This window comes from Cebus imitator, unplaced genomic scaffold (assembly GCF_001604975.1).
Source record: "Cebus imitator isolate Cc_AM_T3 unplaced genomic scaffold, Cebus_imitator-1.0 Scaffold36, whole genome shotgun sequence".
Classification (NCBI taxonomy): domain Eukaryota; kingdom Metazoa; phylum Chordata; class Mammalia; order Primates; family Cebidae; genus Cebus; species Cebus imitator.
The window spans coordinates 7,271,581-7,290,103 of NW_016107351.1; the positions used below are offsets into that span (position 1 = coordinate 7,271,581).

The following is an 18,523-nucleotide window of genomic DNA, read 5'->3' on the forward strand; positions in this document are numbered from 1 at the left end:
TCACCACTGTTATTAAACATAGTACTGGAAGAAAAAAACAATCATAATCTGATTAAAAATGTGCACAAGATTGGAATAAGTATTTCTCAAAAGAACATATGTAAATAGCAAGCAAATATATTAAAAGGTGCTCCACATCATTGATCGTCAGAGTAATACAAATCAAAACTACAATATCATCTGACTCTAGTTAAAATGGCTTATATCCAGTAGTCAGGCAATAATGAATAAATGGTAGGATGTGGAGAAAAGGGAACCTTTTCTCCACATCCTTGCTACCATTTATTAATTATTTCCTTTAAATATTGATTTCCTTTCATTAGGGTATATCCCCAGCAGTGAGATTGCTGAATCTCACTGCTGGGGATATACCCTAATGAAAGGAAATCAATATATCAAAGAAATAGCTGCATTTGCATGTTCACAATAGCCAAAATTTAGAAGCAACCCAAGTGTGCGCCACCAGATAAATCGATAAAGAAAATGTGGTACTTATACACAATAGAGTACTGTTAAGCCATAATAAAATGAATGAGATTCTGTCACTTGTAACAACATGGATGGAAATGGAGGTGATTATGCCAAGTGAAATAAGCCAGGTATAGAAAGATAAATATTGTATGTTGTCACGTATTTGTGGGGTCTAAAAATGAAAACAACTGAACACGTGGAGGCAGAAAGTAGAAGAATGGTCACCAGAAGTTGGGAAGGGGTGAACAGGTGTGGCGGGAGGTGGGCATGATTAATGAATGCAAAACAAATAGAAAGAATGAATAAAACCTAGTATTTGATAACACAGCAGGGTGACTATAGTCAATAATAAATTAACTGTACATTTAAACGTAACTAAAAGAATGTGAATGGACTGTTTATAATATAAGGATAAATGCTTGAGGGGATGGATACTCCATTTTACACGATGTGATTATTACACATTGCATCCCTGTATCAAAACAGCTTATGTACTCCATAAATAAATACACCTACTGTGTACCCACAACAATTAAACTAAAATCATTTCTATAAATGTAACAATTTGGCTCTGGCTATTTAAATAAAACTAGTGGTTAAAGAAGGAACATCTGCACTAAAGTAGCACTTTTGGTTTACAGCTTTATATTTTATAGCAATGTGATAAGAAATTGTTCATTAGATGTGCAGTTAAATATACTTTGGTCCACTTTCTAACCTACCAAACTATATAAGGAAACTCTCTCCTCCTAAAAAGATTATTCTGGGCTCTAGACATGAAGATTTCCCAGAAGAGCCCATGTTGCTCCTAGTCTTCTTCTAAGGGTAGGACTACAGTTGCAGAGAAGTGGTGAACTAGTTTCTCTGCCTTTGCCTCACTCTTTGCAGAGAGCTGTCAAACCCCAATGTATTAACTGTTGACTCAAGCACCCTAAGCACAGGGTGCAAATCATCTGTGGCAAACAGAAGAAACGATGGATAGCAACATTTTGTAAATAAGTCATATCTCAACCACTCAATTTTATATAGACCAAATTATAATGAAGAACCAGTCAACTAAATCTTCTATGTACTCTCAATAATTTTACAATATTTAAAGTAATATGCAAGGGAACAACAGATACAGGGCCTACTTGAGGGTGGAGGGTTGGAGGATGGTGAAGATCAGAAAACTACTTATAGGGTACTATATTCATTACCTGATAACAAAATAATCTATACACCATACTCCCATAACGTGCAACTTACCAACGTAGCAAACTTGCACTTTCAGTCCCTGAGCCTAAGATTATAGTTGGAAAGAAAAAAAAAAAAGTAATTTGGATGAATTTTCTATTTATTTAACTTAGGTTACAATAGTTAAAGAAACATCAAGAGAAGGCTTGGAAAAGTATATTTCTCCCAATGTTTTGGTTCCCTGATGTTAATTTACTAAAGCAAGCTGATTTCATAAAATGACATACATGTTTATGTTTCAGGCATTTTTTACAGTCAATAATTAAGTATGTCCTAGTAATTGTCCAGTAATCTCAGACATATTACTGTTTCATGGGCAATAATATATCACAAATTATTGTGATATTGATTTCAATCAAAGAATTAAATCAATATCTTTAAGCTTTCTGCCAGCTTTAAGATTGCATAAACCAATTTACTATGAGTATCATGACACTAAACCACATAGGTTATTCTTCAGACCAGATGAATGGAACTAACACAACCCACAGTCATCCTCATAATATTCTGAAATTAAATGTTGCTAAAGTTTAATTCTTATGCCCCAGATTATTATGCTAAAGCTATAGAGTTGCCAACAAAACATAGCCTTGCCTTACTCCTATAAAATCTTTCTTAAAACATATTATAATAATCATAAGTTTTTACATAGTTTATTTAGATTATTAGTATAAAATAAAACGTGGATAAAACTTTTAAACCTAAAATCTATGGAATTGGAATCCTGAAAATATTAACTCAGCACTGGTAGGATATGTCTGCTTTTTAATGGCTTGTCATTACAAAAGCCATTAAAAAAATGGCTTGCATTATTTATATTTCTGGACTGGTACGAGTGACTTCTCTTAAACAACCTGATTTAGGTGAATCTGATATTGGTGGTGTTGCTGAGAAAATAAACGTCTCTCGCACATTCAAGAAAATAAAAATGAGAGTCATTTGGTGTTTCAAATTCTGAAAAAAATTATTCTGATAATTATTTAGTTTAAAATTTTTAGGTGAAAAAAAGAAAATGAAGACTGGGAAAAACATTCCATAAGAGTGTTGAATGGCAGAAATAAAATGCCGCAAAATACTCAAAGATAAAGCAATAAGCTCACTATTAAGGAAGAGGAAGTAGCAAATAGCATTACAAGCTTAGAAATGTAAACGTAAAACTTCTGGAGATGTTCCAAATTCTCTAAATTCAGGCTCATATATTGTTTCCCTGTTTTTTTTGTTTGTTTGTTTTTTTGTTTTAATCCCATAGTGGTGTTAAAATTGTAGATGATAGCGATTATATACCTATAGCTAAGGGATTCCTTATCTGGAAAAAGAATATGCAAGAATGCTAGCATAGTTTTACTGTCCATCTCAAAACTCTGACCTCAAAAAGCAAAGAAATTTAATGTCAGTATTTTTCAAAATTAAAACAAGATGCTAAGTTTGCACAAAAATATGCAAAGAGTAAACTACTTTGCATATGACATTTTAAAAGTAAATCGATTCATGATGGGTGCCAATGATTTCTAATATTTAGATATTAAGCAAAAATACATAAATGTGTTTCCTTTATTGGCATGTGGTATGCTTGTTCCTATGGCTTGCTTAACTGCCACAGTGGAAAAACTCAGAGGCACCATTCACATGAAATGCCTCGTGAACAGCATCCCTGGAAGTGCATAAAACACTGTCCTGCTGCAAAAAAAGAAGTGGTGCAATCCATTGTGTTTATAGCAAATTATGTAAATTTTTATTTGTGTGCCTGGCATTTCATTTTCCTTAGTGTTTTCGACTTTACTCTTGGTGAACCCATACACCCAGAAAGCAATTAAAAGTAAACTCTGCAGTGTTGTTATTCATTGAGAAGCTGGAGACTTTTTTTTTTTTGTCTTTCTTTGAGCTGTTTAGTGTCATTAACTAAAGCCAGAAAACAGAGTTTTCTACTGTTTAACAATGATTGTCAAGAGCCCACACAAATTTTCAAGCCTCATGACAACTCTATTCAACTAAGGAATGATTCAGATATTTATGACTAATAAAAATAGGTTACTATTCAACTTTTGAATGACTTGTGAATTTAAAAAACTGAAAAGAAAACAGAATACTGTCAAATAGACATCAATGAAACTAATGAAATTCAGAATCTAAATTAGTGCTGATGATGCACTTGAGTAAAGTGCAGATTTTTTCTCATTAACATTCCCACTCTGGTCCCATTATGCTCTTAACTGTACCTCCAAATTCCCCAAGCTGTGCTAGAACAAGTTGTTCGAGTTTCTCTTTAAAAATATGGCTTACTGGGGTCATTTCAACTATTAAAATAAACATTTAATGGGATCTTTCTAAAAACATACAAATAATAACAACAACTTTTCATCAAAGATTTTTCTAAAAGATTAAACATCATTATTATTTTGCTTTTTTAATAACCATTTCCACTGCATTTGACATTATAATTACCCATTAATTAATAATTATTATATCTTACAACAAGCAAAATAAAGCTATTTAAGTAAATTTTCTTTTAATATTCAACCTTATTAGAACAATAACCTGTTAATATGGGTCTTTACTTTGGTTACTGAGTTTGTGGGCAAAGCAAAGATAGGATCGAGTATAAAAAAATTAAGCAAATCTTAATATTTTAAATAGTAATATATGCAATACAGAACTTGACAAATTATACAGGCTCTAGATTTGTTTACTATACAACTATGGGTGTTTTATGTGTTAATCATGCTTTCTATTAAATAAAATAGCATGTATATATCTATATAGATATACAAGTGTATATCTATATAGCTATGCATTATCTATACAGATGCACATGCACACATATACACACAAACACACACACACCCCTCTAGAAATTATCAGTCAGCACTGATCACCATCAGAGGACAGCAGAAATATGTATTTATTTTGAACTTAATAAAATTTTGAATTTCATTCAAAATTCATAAAGATTTATGTATGGAGAGAGAGATTATCCAGTAAATAATAGGTATGTCATATTAAATATATATACATAGTCCAAGTATATATTTCTAAACTTAATTGACTTGGGATTCTGCTCATTTTTCTGTAATATAGCAAACTGGTCAAAATACATCATGTCAATGGGTACATATATTCCCAGTAATCTTGGTATAAGTATTACATAAATTGATCTCTAGGTATCTAAATTCTTTCTTCTATAAAATGTGAGAAACAACTAATGATGTAAGAAACTCAGTTAATGGTCTCTCCACAAAAATACCATATCGAACACTGTGTTGACCAAGACAAATCTTCAACAATCTAAAATCACTGTGTTGACCAAGACAAGTCTTCAACAATCTAAAATGTTCAAATGAAGGAACTAAGAGAAAAGAAACTCTCCCAGTCTTGGTCTGAGGCAGCACATCTGTGTGGTGCCATTTACTTTCCCTCCTGGGATCCATCTAGCATCCCTGATAAAATGTTAGAACATTTGCTTTTTCAAGCTGTAGTAAAATTAAGAAGACTTACAGAGAAATTGGAATCACCTGCCCAATTAACCTTGAGTCTTGTGACATTAAATCAGATATCCAAAAACAGAAAGACTTTAAATCAGGTTTATGACTAACCTAATGCTTTTTAAACTAGAGCTTTCTATTTTTGATGTCTAGTATCTTTTAAAACGTCGCTACCGAGAAGAAATGTTTAAATTGCCTCTCTTGGCAGTGTTTTCCTTGACAAGTTTGAAATAAAATGTTGACATGTGTGTCAATTATTTGATGGTGGGAAAGGCAAATTCAAAATAAGTTGCAAATACAATACAATACAATACAATACAATACAATACAATACAATACAACACAACTAAAATACCCAACACACACACACACACACACACACACACACACCCTCTAGAAATGATCAGTCTGCACTGATCGCCATTAGAGGACAGCAGAAATACAAGAAGAGAATATAACGTTTTATATATATAAAGTAGTAATGTGTTTCAGTTATTTATTGTTGCATAAATTACCATGCCAAATTTAGGGCTCTAAAATAATGATTTTAATATTATTATTATGTACATGGTTTCTGTGGGTCAGAAATTTAAATAGTATACCATGGATATAGCTGGCATCTGCTCCAGGATTTTTTGGGCCATAGGTACGAAGACTTGAGCAGCTGATTGCTCAAATGGCTAAGGGCTGGAATCATTTGCTGAGCTCTTTAATCGCATGTGTAAAGCCTGCACTAAGGTGACTCAAAGGCTGGACTCAAGTAGAACTGCCCGCTGGCTCCTATACGTGGCCTCTCCACGCAATTTGGCTTTCTTCACAGAAAGCAGCATCAGGATTTTCAGAACCTTTGCAAGTAAGCTGTAAGCTCCAAGAGATAGTGTTTCTGCAAATGAGAAAGAAGGTACACAGCTTCTTCCAGTATAGCTGCAAAAATCACGAACCAACATTAATCTGCATTCTATTGGTAACAGGCAAGTCACTGAAACTATCCAGATTCAAAGGGAAGAGAATTGGATTCTATTCATCTCTCTCTACAAGAATATTAAATAATTTGTAGCCATTCTCAAAAGTTTCACAGAATGTGACATTTAAAATATTCTCCAGATATATAATCTGGCCCCTTTCTATATTGGTTATATCACATTTTTACTTTTACTATAATATTTTTAGACCAGGCACAGTGGCTCACGCCTGTAATTCCAGCACTTTTGTGGGCCAAGGCAGGCAGATAACCTGAGGTCAGGAGTTCAAAACCAGCCTGGCCAACATGGAAAAACCCCGTTTCTACTAAATAAGCAAAAATTAGCCAGGCGTGGTTACAGGCACCTGTAATCCCAACTACTTGGGAGTCTGAGGCAGGAGAATGGCTTGAAACCAGGAGGTGGAGGCTGCAGTGAGCCAAGATCACGTCACTGCACTCCACCCTGGGCAACAAGAATGAGACTCTGTCTAAAAAAAAAAAAAAAAAAAAAAAAAAGAGAGAGAGAGAGAGAAGAAAAAATTTTTAGATGGCCAGCAAAGCTTATGACCAAAAATAATAGACCATCCTCAGTGGTAGAAAGGAGCTAACATCATTATACTTTTGGTTTATAAAATATAAAATGTCTAAAAATTTCTATTTTCATACATTATTTGTTAATAGCTTAATAAATAAAAATGTCTTCAATATGGTGGCAGAGACCCTACTTCTGTGATTCTCTCATTTCTCTCTTCTTGAGAAATAAGGGTACAGTACAAATAACGAGTGACAAATGACAATCAGGACAAAATACTATTACAAGTAGCATTAATTAAATATTTTATATATATAGAACTTGGTTTACGGCTGTGACTTTAGGTCCCTGAAAGTTTCCAAGGAGCACGTGTTAATTACAAAAATTAAAAGGAAATTGTCTAGATGTGAATAAAATCAGATGGGAGAAAATCAATGATTTAAGATATTATATAACTTTGATTCAAGTTTCCTAAAACTACCTTATGCTCCATCACTGAAGTTTATGAAGATATTGAGCCTAGATAGCTTTATGGCTTTTTTTTTTTAATCATTCTAAGGTCACAGGAACACTACAGTGAATGATAAATTATTCATACACAAAAAAATGAAGATGCTAATTTGAAAAATTGACTCACAAATATGATGATCTATTTCACTCTTCAACTTAATTAGTTTAATTATTTGGTCACATATAGTCCAAATGAACTGCACAGTGGGACTTTGCTACTGGTGTTGCCTTGAATAGTACTGTATTTTATTTAGTTTTTGTTTTCTTTTTCTTCTTAGAGAGCCATGGGCGAGGTGTAACTAAACAGACTGAAATAATACATTGGTTCAAAATTGCAACATTTAAGTTTCATTGTGGCCCCACAAATACATATTTTTAACACAACGTTTCGTATCACAAGAGCTATGGTTCAGGTGGACCTTTCAGTCTGTTACTCCTACTCTAAAATTCAGATCAGAGAAAAAGAAAAGTTGAATGAATCAAACATAAATAAAATTCTACATATCTGTATTTTATAATTTTCTGCTTACCTTTCACAAACATAAATGATATTTAGGCAAATTCTTATGCTTATTCCTTGAACTCTGCTGGAAGTCAAAATGACTTAGGCATTCTTTTCTGCAGAAGGAAAGCTGAGAAAGAAATGTTGATCTACTGTGCAGTTCATTAGAGGCACAGCTAAAATGAACGTCAGGATTATATACTGATTATAAACTACTTTGGTGTTCAAGATATTAAAGAGTTGAAACAGGAGTCTATGTAACCAGTCACAGCCTGACTGACAAGCAATGTCTGTGACTTCACCCTTTCAGGATTTACGAGACTATCATGCTGTTTGATGTCAGGCAGAGCCCAGAAGCCAGATGAGAGATGGCTGGTGCTAGGTTCACACCCATATTGCTCACTAGGTAGCCACATCTCTTTGAAGGTTTCTTGTTGATTTTATTGTTGATGAAAATCAATTTGCCATGAAATCACAAAGAATTTACTAAAGTAGTCATCACCCAATGCAGAAGATATATTCCAGAATAGAAAGTACAGGTTATTACTGCATCAAAGACAGAAAAGCTTGCTTTGAGAAGTATTACAGTTTTCAAATAAAAATCCACCAAACAGAACTGTACTTTTAACATATAATCATGAGACGGCTCTAATACTCTATTTCATAATTTCAGCCAAGCTTATGAACAGAAATGCCAAAATACCTTTCATTACCACATAATTTATTTGCAACATGGACATTTGTGATTTTCATTTAAAGACAGACAATGGGTGAATCTGCAAGAAGTTGCTTTCAAACTTTCCTATTTTCCTCACTCTTCACTTGGGTGCCTTCAGCTATTGTCTGATTTTTCTCTAATCCCTCTAACCTTTTTCTCTTAGAGATAATATGTTTGTCACCTTTTTCAAAAATAAGCTTAGAAAAATTCCTTTTAATTTTTATTATTAAGACTTGCTCCTTGGAAACTTTCAGGGACCTAACGTCACAGCCATAAACCAAGTTTCACATACAGAAAATATTTTATTAATGCTATTTGTGTAGTAGCTTTTCCTGACGGTCACTTGTCACTCATTATTTGTGTTGTGCCCTTATTTCCCAAGAAGAGTGAAATGAGAGAATCACAGAGTCAGGGTCTCTCCCACCATATTGCAAAACATTTTTATTTATTAAGCTACTAAAGTCGAACTGCTGCTTCCTCTGTTCTCCCTCACCAGTCTTTGCCATCAACACCACCAAAAATAGCAACACTCTATCCGAAGCTACAGTAAGTTACTCTGAAGACTGCTCAGAAGCAATTGCCAGCGAAACCGGCAGCTGTGTGGTTGTTTAGAACTAGCTGGCCATATGGTATATGAAGGACTTAGACTTAAAAGAACTTTCTAAACTGCTAGTTAATTTCCTAAGGCATTTGGAAATATTGCATACATACTGTTTATTTTCCGTTCTAGATTTCTCTAAGAAAACTTTTTCTTCTCACAATTTAAAATATAGCTTCTGTGCAAGCATGCCTGGTTGGTCTTAAGTAGGATGTGGGTTCATATATTGTGGAATCCGAACAATATGGGAAAGAAATCATGACTGTATAGTAAGATTTTGCTACTGGTGTTACCTTGAATATTAATTACTATATTTTATTTTGTTATTTTTTTTTCTTTTTCTGCCTACAGAGTTATTGGCTAGGTATAACTGAACAAAAGGCAATGTTTTCCCCAGAACAAAATAACACAAAGAAGAATATTAAATGTGAATCTTCTTATTAGATACCACTGGAATTATTTTCTATTTGATGTAGCTAACTTTATAATGATCTGGAAACAAATCTTAATACTTCATATTTGCTTATGTAAGGATGAAGAAGTATTATTAGATCTACAAAAACAAAACAAAACAAAATGAGTTTGTCATTCTATCAACCTATTAATCCAAATGACTATTTTCTTAACTTTAATAAACATCTCATGTTCTCACTCATAAGTGGGTGTTGAACAATGAGAACATATGGACACAGGCAGGGGAACATCACACACTGGGGCCTGTTGGGGGGTGAGGGGACTGGGTAACATTAGGAGAAATAGCTAATGTAGATGACAGGGGGATGGATGCAGCAAACCACCATGGCATGTGTAAACCTATGTAACAATCCTGCCTGATCTGCACATGTACCCCAGAACTTAAAATATAATTTAAAAAAATGTTACACTGGTAATATATTTAATTAAATATCCAGCTTTGTGAGGGCTTGAGTCATGTCTAATACTTTTTATACAGCAAAATACTGAATCTACTTTTGAACTAACAGTAGCTACAGAATAAATATTTTGGGTTTTTTTCCCTGACTTACACAATCAAATATCTTCTTTTATAATGAAGTAAAGATCAAGTTTAAGACATACTTTGTATTGGACCAGGCAAGGTGCCTCATATCTATAATGCCAGCACTTTGGGAGGCTGAGGCAGGAGGGTCACTTGAATCCAGGAGTTCAGGACCAGCTTGGGCAATAAAATGAGACCCCATCTCTATAAAAAAATTTTGTAATTAGCCAGATGTGGTAGCGTGCTCCTGCAGTCCTATCTACCTGAGAGGCTAACGTGAAAGGTTGCCTGAGGCCTGAGTCTGGCGGAGGGGTAAAAGCTGCAATGAGCAGTGATCGCACCACAATAGTGCCACTGCTCTCCAGCCTGGGAAACACAGCGAGACACTGTCAAGAAAGAAAGAACGAAAAAAAAGAAGAGAAAGAAAAGAAAGAGAGAAAGGAAAAGAAAAAAGAAAGAAAGAGAGAAGGAAGGAAGGGAAGGAGGGAGGGAGGCCGGGAGGGAAAGGAAAGGAAGAAAATAAAGTAAGGAAAAGAGAAGAAAGAAAAGAAAGAAATAACGAATGAATGAACATACATTGTGTGCTACCTTAGCAGCATACCCAACATAGAAAAGCAACCTGCATCATCATGTCATATAAAGGTGAAGAAAACATGCTTATTAAACACTATATTCTGTAAAGTGGTCTGCCTATGAAACCATAGAAGAGAGTGCTGGCCCAGGCTTTGTAAAGCGCACAAGGAGCCCCTCATATGGATTTAGTTATTTAGTTAGTTATTTCGTTTTTTAGTTTTTCTATTGGATAAAATGTAAAAAAAGATTGGCAGTTGCATGTTGAACTTCTTAATACTTGCTTATCTAAATTTTAAACATGGCTAATCTTGGTAACGTCAGGCACTGTTGAGAAGAGGGTTCTGAGAGGCCTTACTAAAGTTTGGTCAAGGAGTCTTTGTCAACATGCATGCATATACATATTTGTGTGTATGTATGTGTGTGTCCTTAGACATACTACATTTCAATGCCTGTTACATCCACATTGACATGCTGAGTAGGTCAATATATAAAATTAGAATCTAGAACATTTAAAAAAATGTTAATGGGGAGATTGGAGGTTAGGCATAAATTTGAGGTTCAGGGCACATTGGTGCTATGATATGAAAGAAAAAAGGAAATCTGATGACTAAGTCTGGGCTTGGAACTCTGGAAGAAGAGGATCCAGTCACAGAGACTGCGGAGGAGAACTATAAAGAAGGAAGGTGAGCCAGTGATTGCAAATAACTTTTCACGAGTTTTACTATAAAGATATGCTAAGAAATCAGATGGCAGCCAAAGGGGAATAAGAATATATGGCTGTAGTTGTCATATTAGTTATACATATGGTTATACATAAAGCACAGATTCTCTCTCCTTTCTGATCTTTCTGTTTGGATCATTCTCATCAACCAGTGTTCTACCTGATCATTGTACAAAAATTTGCTGCCATCACCACTAACCTCTTTTCCCTGCATCTGTTTTATTTAAATCCATAAAAGTATCAATGCCTAATTGTATAAAATTTATTCAAGTACTTATCATCTGTCTTTCCCATTGGAAGGTAAACTCTAAGAGAGGAACACCTGTCATATTCATTAAGATTAACTAGAACTGTGAATTGCACAAAAGGTGCTCAATAAATAATTAATGCATGAATATATGACTGTTTGTATGGTTGTGTGCATGTGTGCACACAACCACACGTACACACTTTTTTTTTTTTTTAGATGGAGTCTCACTCTGTTGCCCAGGCTGGAGTGCAATGGTACAATCTTGGCTCACTGCAACCTCCACTTCCTGGGTTCAGGTGATTCTTCTGTCTCAGCCTCCAAGAGCTGGGACTACAGGCACGTGCCACCATGCCCGGCTGACTTTTCATGTGTTTTTGGTAGAGACGGGGTTTCACCATCTTGTGCAGTCTGGTCTTGAACTTCTGAACTCATGATCTGCCTGCCTTGGCCTCCCAAAGTGCTGGGATTACAGGCGGGAGCCACTGCGCCTGGCCCACATACACACTTTTATTGCACAATGACATTTGATTTATTTAATAATTAGAAAAAAAAATTATGTAAAATCTTTTCGCCTGTTCATGTCATGATGCAGAGAGGCAAAATAACAGTATCACAATCAATAGTTTACCAAGGGTTTATTTCATATTTTAATAAAGTGTTCACTAAGGTAAATTTTCCTTTTTTTTTTCTTTTTTTTTTTTTTTTTTTTTTTTTTTTTTTTTTTTTTTTTTTTTTTGAGATGGATTTTTGCTCTTGTTGCCCAGGCTGGAGTGCAATGGTGCATTCTCGGCTCAAGGCATCCTCCGCCTTCTGGGTTCAAATGATTCTCCTGTCTCAGCCTCCCAAGTAGCTGGGATTAAAGGCATTTGCCACCATATCCGGCTAATTTTTTGTGTTTTTAGTAGAGACGGGGTTCCACCACATTGGCCAGGATGGTCTTGATCTCTTGACCTCATGATTCACCCGCCTCAGCCTCCCAAAGTGCTGGGTCTGCAGGTGTGAACCACTGCACCTGGCCTACGGTAAATTTTTCATATCCATGCCTGTGGTTTTATTTCAGCTAGGTGTCCAATACTCTAGAAAGTTAAGACCTTATCATTTAGAAGCCAGCAAGTAGAGCCAAAAATAAAATGAATGAAAGAAAAGGCCTTATCTAGATTCTAAAAAATATTTTGTAATTCAATGCAGTATTATTAAATATGTTTATTTTGTTTAACTTGGTAAAAAGTGAAAACACTCAAATCATAGCCAAACATGATGGATCACGAAAAGAGTAATAAGAAACTGAATTGTAAGTCACAGGTAATAGGAGTAAATTAAACCTAATGGAAACTTAATAGAAGCAAATTTGTTTCCTATTGGGTTTTCTAATACTTTTGCTGCTACCTAACATGCCCACTGGGAAAAAGAAATCTAGTTTAAAACTTCATGAACAGGAAAAATGTCAAAATATTTGAGAATAAAAAATATGCATCCATCTGTTTCAAAAGATATAGAAATACTACAGGAAGATTCTACATATGCAAAGCTAACTAGAACAGTTCCCCATCCTGGAGATAAACAGATACAGTAAAGTATGTTAAGTGACAAAAGAGGACGTAGTCTATTATAGGAGTTCAGGGAAGCCCTCCTGGGCAGACAATACCAGACTTAAATCTTAAAGAATGTGTGAAAGCATAGAAACACACAGTGTATGTAGTTTATAACAGATGAAGCATTTGGGAAATTCATAATGAAAATAATATTAAAGAATACATGAAAGTACAGGCATAGATTATTATGTGTCATTTTCTCCTCCTACATAAAGAAAATCCAAATTTATGGCAGGGACAAAAACACCAGCAGGGTCTAGATGCTGGTGTTCTCATCTCTTAAATACTTGTAATATGTATTTTCAATGTAGTCAGAGAACCTAGAGGCAGGAAGATTGGCAAGAATGTAGTTGTTGCTGAAGTCATACACAGTATAGAATGATCAAAAGTCATCCCAAAGAAAAGGCTAGTAAAAATCATTCCTTCTGTGACTTTCTACAGTTGACTATTGAACCATTCTAAGAAAGCATCCAAAGAGAGGTGCTTGCTCAAATTCCAAATATAGACTCATCACAGTAAAGATATTTTATGTATGATATATTCACCAGTTTAGTGACATTTCACACTATAAATTTCCTCAATTAATATGTTTCATTAACACAAATACAGAACTCCTAATTTTCTAAGGATACTCATGGTCAGAAATAAATATTTAAACATTTTATTCTCCATAATAACATTACCAAATTTTAACAGTATGGCCTGGTCAATGATACTACCAAACATATCCAGCCTTTCACAGTGAATTTTCAAAGATCCTTTTTGAATAAATCTCTACAAATTGTTATTTCTCCCAAACACTGAATTCTAACAGAGAGAAAACTGCTAACACTTTATTAGATAAGAAATAATGTGGTTCATATGTGAAATAAATTGTTTCAAACATCAAATTTGATATATTTTTAGCTTATTGTTCTTTTGGGGATCAGGTGAGTTGTTTAATAACATTGAAACATTTCAAGAAATAAGCAGGATTCTCTTAGATTTGCAGATAAGCATTTGAAATTGCTTCAGGTAAGAGGATCAAAGTGGAATAGAGCAGAGAGAAAATGAGAGAATGATACAATGGATGAGATTAGGTGATATGACTGAAGAAAGAAAAAGGAAACAGCGAGGGAATTAAAGAAAATGAACACAGACTTATAGAAACATCCTGCAGAGGACACAGAAAAAGTGAAAAGATTCGAAAGCAACCTACACAAAGGACTAAAGAAAATGAAAATACCAGAATATACATCCTGAAAAGAAAAAGAAGGGGAGGCAATAATTGCTTTTGAGGAAGACAGAGGAGCTAGCAGAAAGTGACACAGAGTGACTCCAGGAGATGAAAGTCATAGGAAGTGGCGAAGTAGCTGTTCAGGTGTGCTTGTAAATTTAGCCATCAGTGTTATAGGTAACCTCCTGTATGTGTTAAATGTCAAATTCAAAGTTCAGTACCTTTGCTTTATCTCTCATTGATCCTTTGCCCAGGATAGACATTTTAGCACCTGTTTCTTCCTGTAGCCTCTTCAAGGAGTTTCCTCTTGGTCCAAGCAATTTCCCCACAAAATTGAACTAGGAAACAAAATCAATAGAATGTATTTTTTAAGGTACAGTAAAGTGATTATTTGCACCAAGAATAATTGATGGGTTACAGGTTTTTGAAACTTTACCATGGAGAAGAAAGTCATGCCATAAACATACACACACACACACACACACACACACACACACACACACACCACAAACCATTTCAGATAACGAATCTAACACTCATTTTAAAGGCTACATCTCTTCCTAAAGAAATGTCAAAGTCAAAAGTACATTGAAAATATCATTTTACATATATAATAAAATAAATCACTTATTAGGTAGAATCACACTGGTTTACAGAATTTCTAAAGGCTTTTTCTCTCATCCTAGATTAGATCATTAAAGATGATTTTTAACATTAAGTCTACAGACTATCAAAATTGTAAAAGTTTACAATCAATATTTTAAAATTGATGTTTTAAATCAACTTCTAAAATAAAATTTGATATTCAAGTTTGTTAAGCATTGTCTGGTACCTATAACTTTCTATTACCACTTTCCCAATCAGGAATAAAGGGACTCAATTATTCTTCAATCTACATTTTCTATGTTAAAGAGTTATTTCAGGATTAGTAAATAAAAGCTGTTAGCATATAAAAATTTAAAAATAGTATTTATAAAACATATACACAAACACTTTGTCTAAATAAAAAATTCTGAGGGTCCATACAATTTGTTTAATCATCTTGAAACATGAATAAGAACAAGTGAACAAAGAGCAGTGATGAAAGTATTTGTTAGCTACTAAAGGGAACATTACCAAACTGAACAACTGAGGTAATAATTTGTGCTACAATCCACTGAGTAAATTAAAAATATAAGGAGCATAGAATGCACCAAAAACTATGTTGGGAACATGAAGAACAATGATAAGTAAGTCTAAGTAAAATTGCTTTCTATATGAGAGATTTTCTTTTTTTTCTTGCCATAGTCCCACAGTAAGAAATATGCCACAGTTAATGGTATAAAACTCAGTGTTTTCCCCAAGTTCAGGATAAAATGAAAGATGTCTGCTCTTACCACATTTATTCAATTTTGTACTGGAGTACGGATTATTGGACATATAGGTAAAGAGATATGAGACAGTATAATGCCCAAAAAGACTACACATAGATGGTCAATTTATTTTCCAGAAAAGTGCCAAAGCAACCAAATTTGAAAAGTAGTGTTTTCAATAAATGGTACTGAAACAATTGAATATCTATATGAAAAAGAATCGAACAAAACAAAAGCAAACCAAAAAATAAAAATAAACCTTATGACCTCTTTCACACGTAAGCAAACCTTATTTTGAGATTGATCATAGAAGCATATGTGATAACTAAAATTATAAAGATTCTAAGAAGCAAAAATTAAAAAAAAAAACCTTTTGTGAATCTAGGCTAGGAAGAGATTACTTAATTAGGAAGCAAAGAGCACTAGAAAAATCCCTAATGATCAGTGAGGATGAGCTTTTTTTTCCATACATTTTTTGGCTTCATAAATGTCTTCTTTTGAGATGTGTCTACTTATATTTTTAGCCCATTTTTGATGGTGATTTTCTTTCTTGTAAATTTGTTTTTTTATGATATTTGTAGATTCTAGATATTAGACCTTTGAGAGGTGAGTAGATTGCAAAATTTTTTCCCCATTCTGTAGATTTCCTGTTATCTAATGACAGTACAATCTCACCTCAGTTAGAATAGCAATTATTAAAAAGTCAGGAAACAACAGATGTTGGTGAGGCTGTGAATAAACAGAAATGCTTTTACACTGTTGGTAGCAGTATAAATTAGTTCAACCATTGTAGAAGACAGTATAGCAACTCCTCAAGGATCTAGAACCAGATACACCATTTGACCAAGCAATCCTTTTACTGGATATATATCCAAAGGACTGTAATTCATTCTACTATAGAGACACATGCATATGTTTATTGCAGTGCTATTTACAACAGCAAAGACTTGGAATCAACCCAAACGCCCAGCAATGATACATTGGTTAAAGAAAATGTGGCACATATTCACCCTGGAATACAATGTAGCCATAAAAACGGATGAGTTTATGTTCTTTGCAGGAACATGGATGAAGCTGGAAACGATCATTCTCAGCAAACTGACACAGGAACAGAAAACCAAATACTACATGTTCCTAGTCATAAGTGAGAGTTGAAAAATGAGAACACATGAACACAGGGAGGGGAACATCACACATAGGAGCCTGTCAGGGTATGGAGTGCAAGAGGAGGGAGAACATTAGAACAAACACTTAATGCATGCAGGGCTTAAAACCTTAATGATGGGTTGATGGCTGCAGCAAATCACCATGGCACATGTATACCTGTGCAACAAAAGCCAAAGTAGACAAATGGGATCTAATCAAACTTAAGAGCTTCTACACAGCAAAAACTATTAATACAGTGAACCAGCAACCAAATAAATGGGAAAACATTTTTACAATCTACCCTTCTGACAAAAGGTTAATATCCAGAATCTACAGAGAACTTAAACAAATTTACAAGTAAAAAACAAACATCCCCATAAAAAGTAGGCAAAGGATATGAACAGACACTTTTCAAAAGAAGACATTTATGCAGCCAACACACATAAAACAAAAAAGCTCATCATTACTGGTCATTAGAGAAATGCAAATCAAAACCACATTGAGATACCACCTCACACCAATTAGAATGGCGATCATTAAAAAATCAAGAGACAACAGATGCTGGAAAGGATGTGGAGAAATAGGAATGCTTTTACACAATTGGTGGGAGTGTAAATTAATTCAGCCATTGTGGAAGATAGTGTGGCAATTCCTCAAGGATCTGGAACTAGAAATACCATTTGACCTAGCAATCCCATTACTGGGTATATACCCAAAGGATTATAAATCATTCTATTATAAAGACACATGGACACGTATATTTATTGCGGCACAGGTCACAATAGCAAAGACTTGGCACCAACCCAAATGCTCATCAATGATAGAATGGATGAAGAAAATGTGGAATATATACACAATGAAATACTATGCAGCCATATAAAATGATGAGTTCATGTCCTCTGCAGGGACATGGATGACACTGGAAACCGTCATTCTCGGCAAACTGACACAGGAACAGAAAACCAAACACTGCATGTTCTCACTCATAAGTTGGTGTTGAATAATGAGAACACACAGACACAGAGAAGGGAACATCACATACCAGGGCCTGGAGGGTCGGGGGCTAGAGGAGGAATAGTAGGGGTTGGGAGGATTGGGGAGGGATAGCATTAGGAGAAATACCTAACGTAGATAACAGGGCAATGGATGAAGCAAACTACCACCATGGCACGTGTATACCTATGTAACAAACCTGCATGATCCGCACAGGTACCCCAGAACTTAAAGTATAATAATAATAATAATAAAGGAAACCTGCACATTTTGCACATGTATCCCAGAACTTAAAATAAAAAAAAAAAAAAAAAGAGTGGTGAGAAAAAAAAAAAAATTAAAAAATTGAATAGATAAGCCACAGGGTAGGAAAAAACATTGTTTTTTTTGTTTTTTTTTTTAGACAGAGGCCAGGCTGGAGTGCAGTGGTGCAATCTCAGATCATTGCAACCTCCACATCCCAGGTTCAAGCACTTCTCCTGCCTCAGCCTCCCGAGTAGCTGGGACTACAGGTGTGCGCCACCACGCCCAGCTAATTTTTGGATTTTAGTAGAGACAAGGTTTCACCGTGTTGGCCAGGATAGTCTCGATCTCTTGACCTTGTGATTCTCCCACCTTGGCCTCCCAAAGTGCTGGGATTACAGGCGTCAGCCACCTCATGGCCTCTTTTTTTTTT

The 18,523-nt window shown here is 34.7% G+C and overlaps 1 protein-coding gene across 1 annotated transcript in view; it reads right to left on the minus strand.

Moving 5' to 3' along the window:
* Positions 1-18,523, minus strand: part of KHDRBS2 (KH RNA binding domain containing, signal transduction associated 2) — a 621,992-nt gene that overhangs the window by 358,939 nt on the left and 244,530 nt on the right. The window contains exon 3 of the mRNA XM_037737261.1: positions 14,578-14,694. Within this exon, the coding sequence (XP_037593189.1) occupies positions 14,578-14,694 (117 nt within the window). The remainder of the gene's footprint in view (positions 1-14,577; positions 14,695-18,523) is intronic.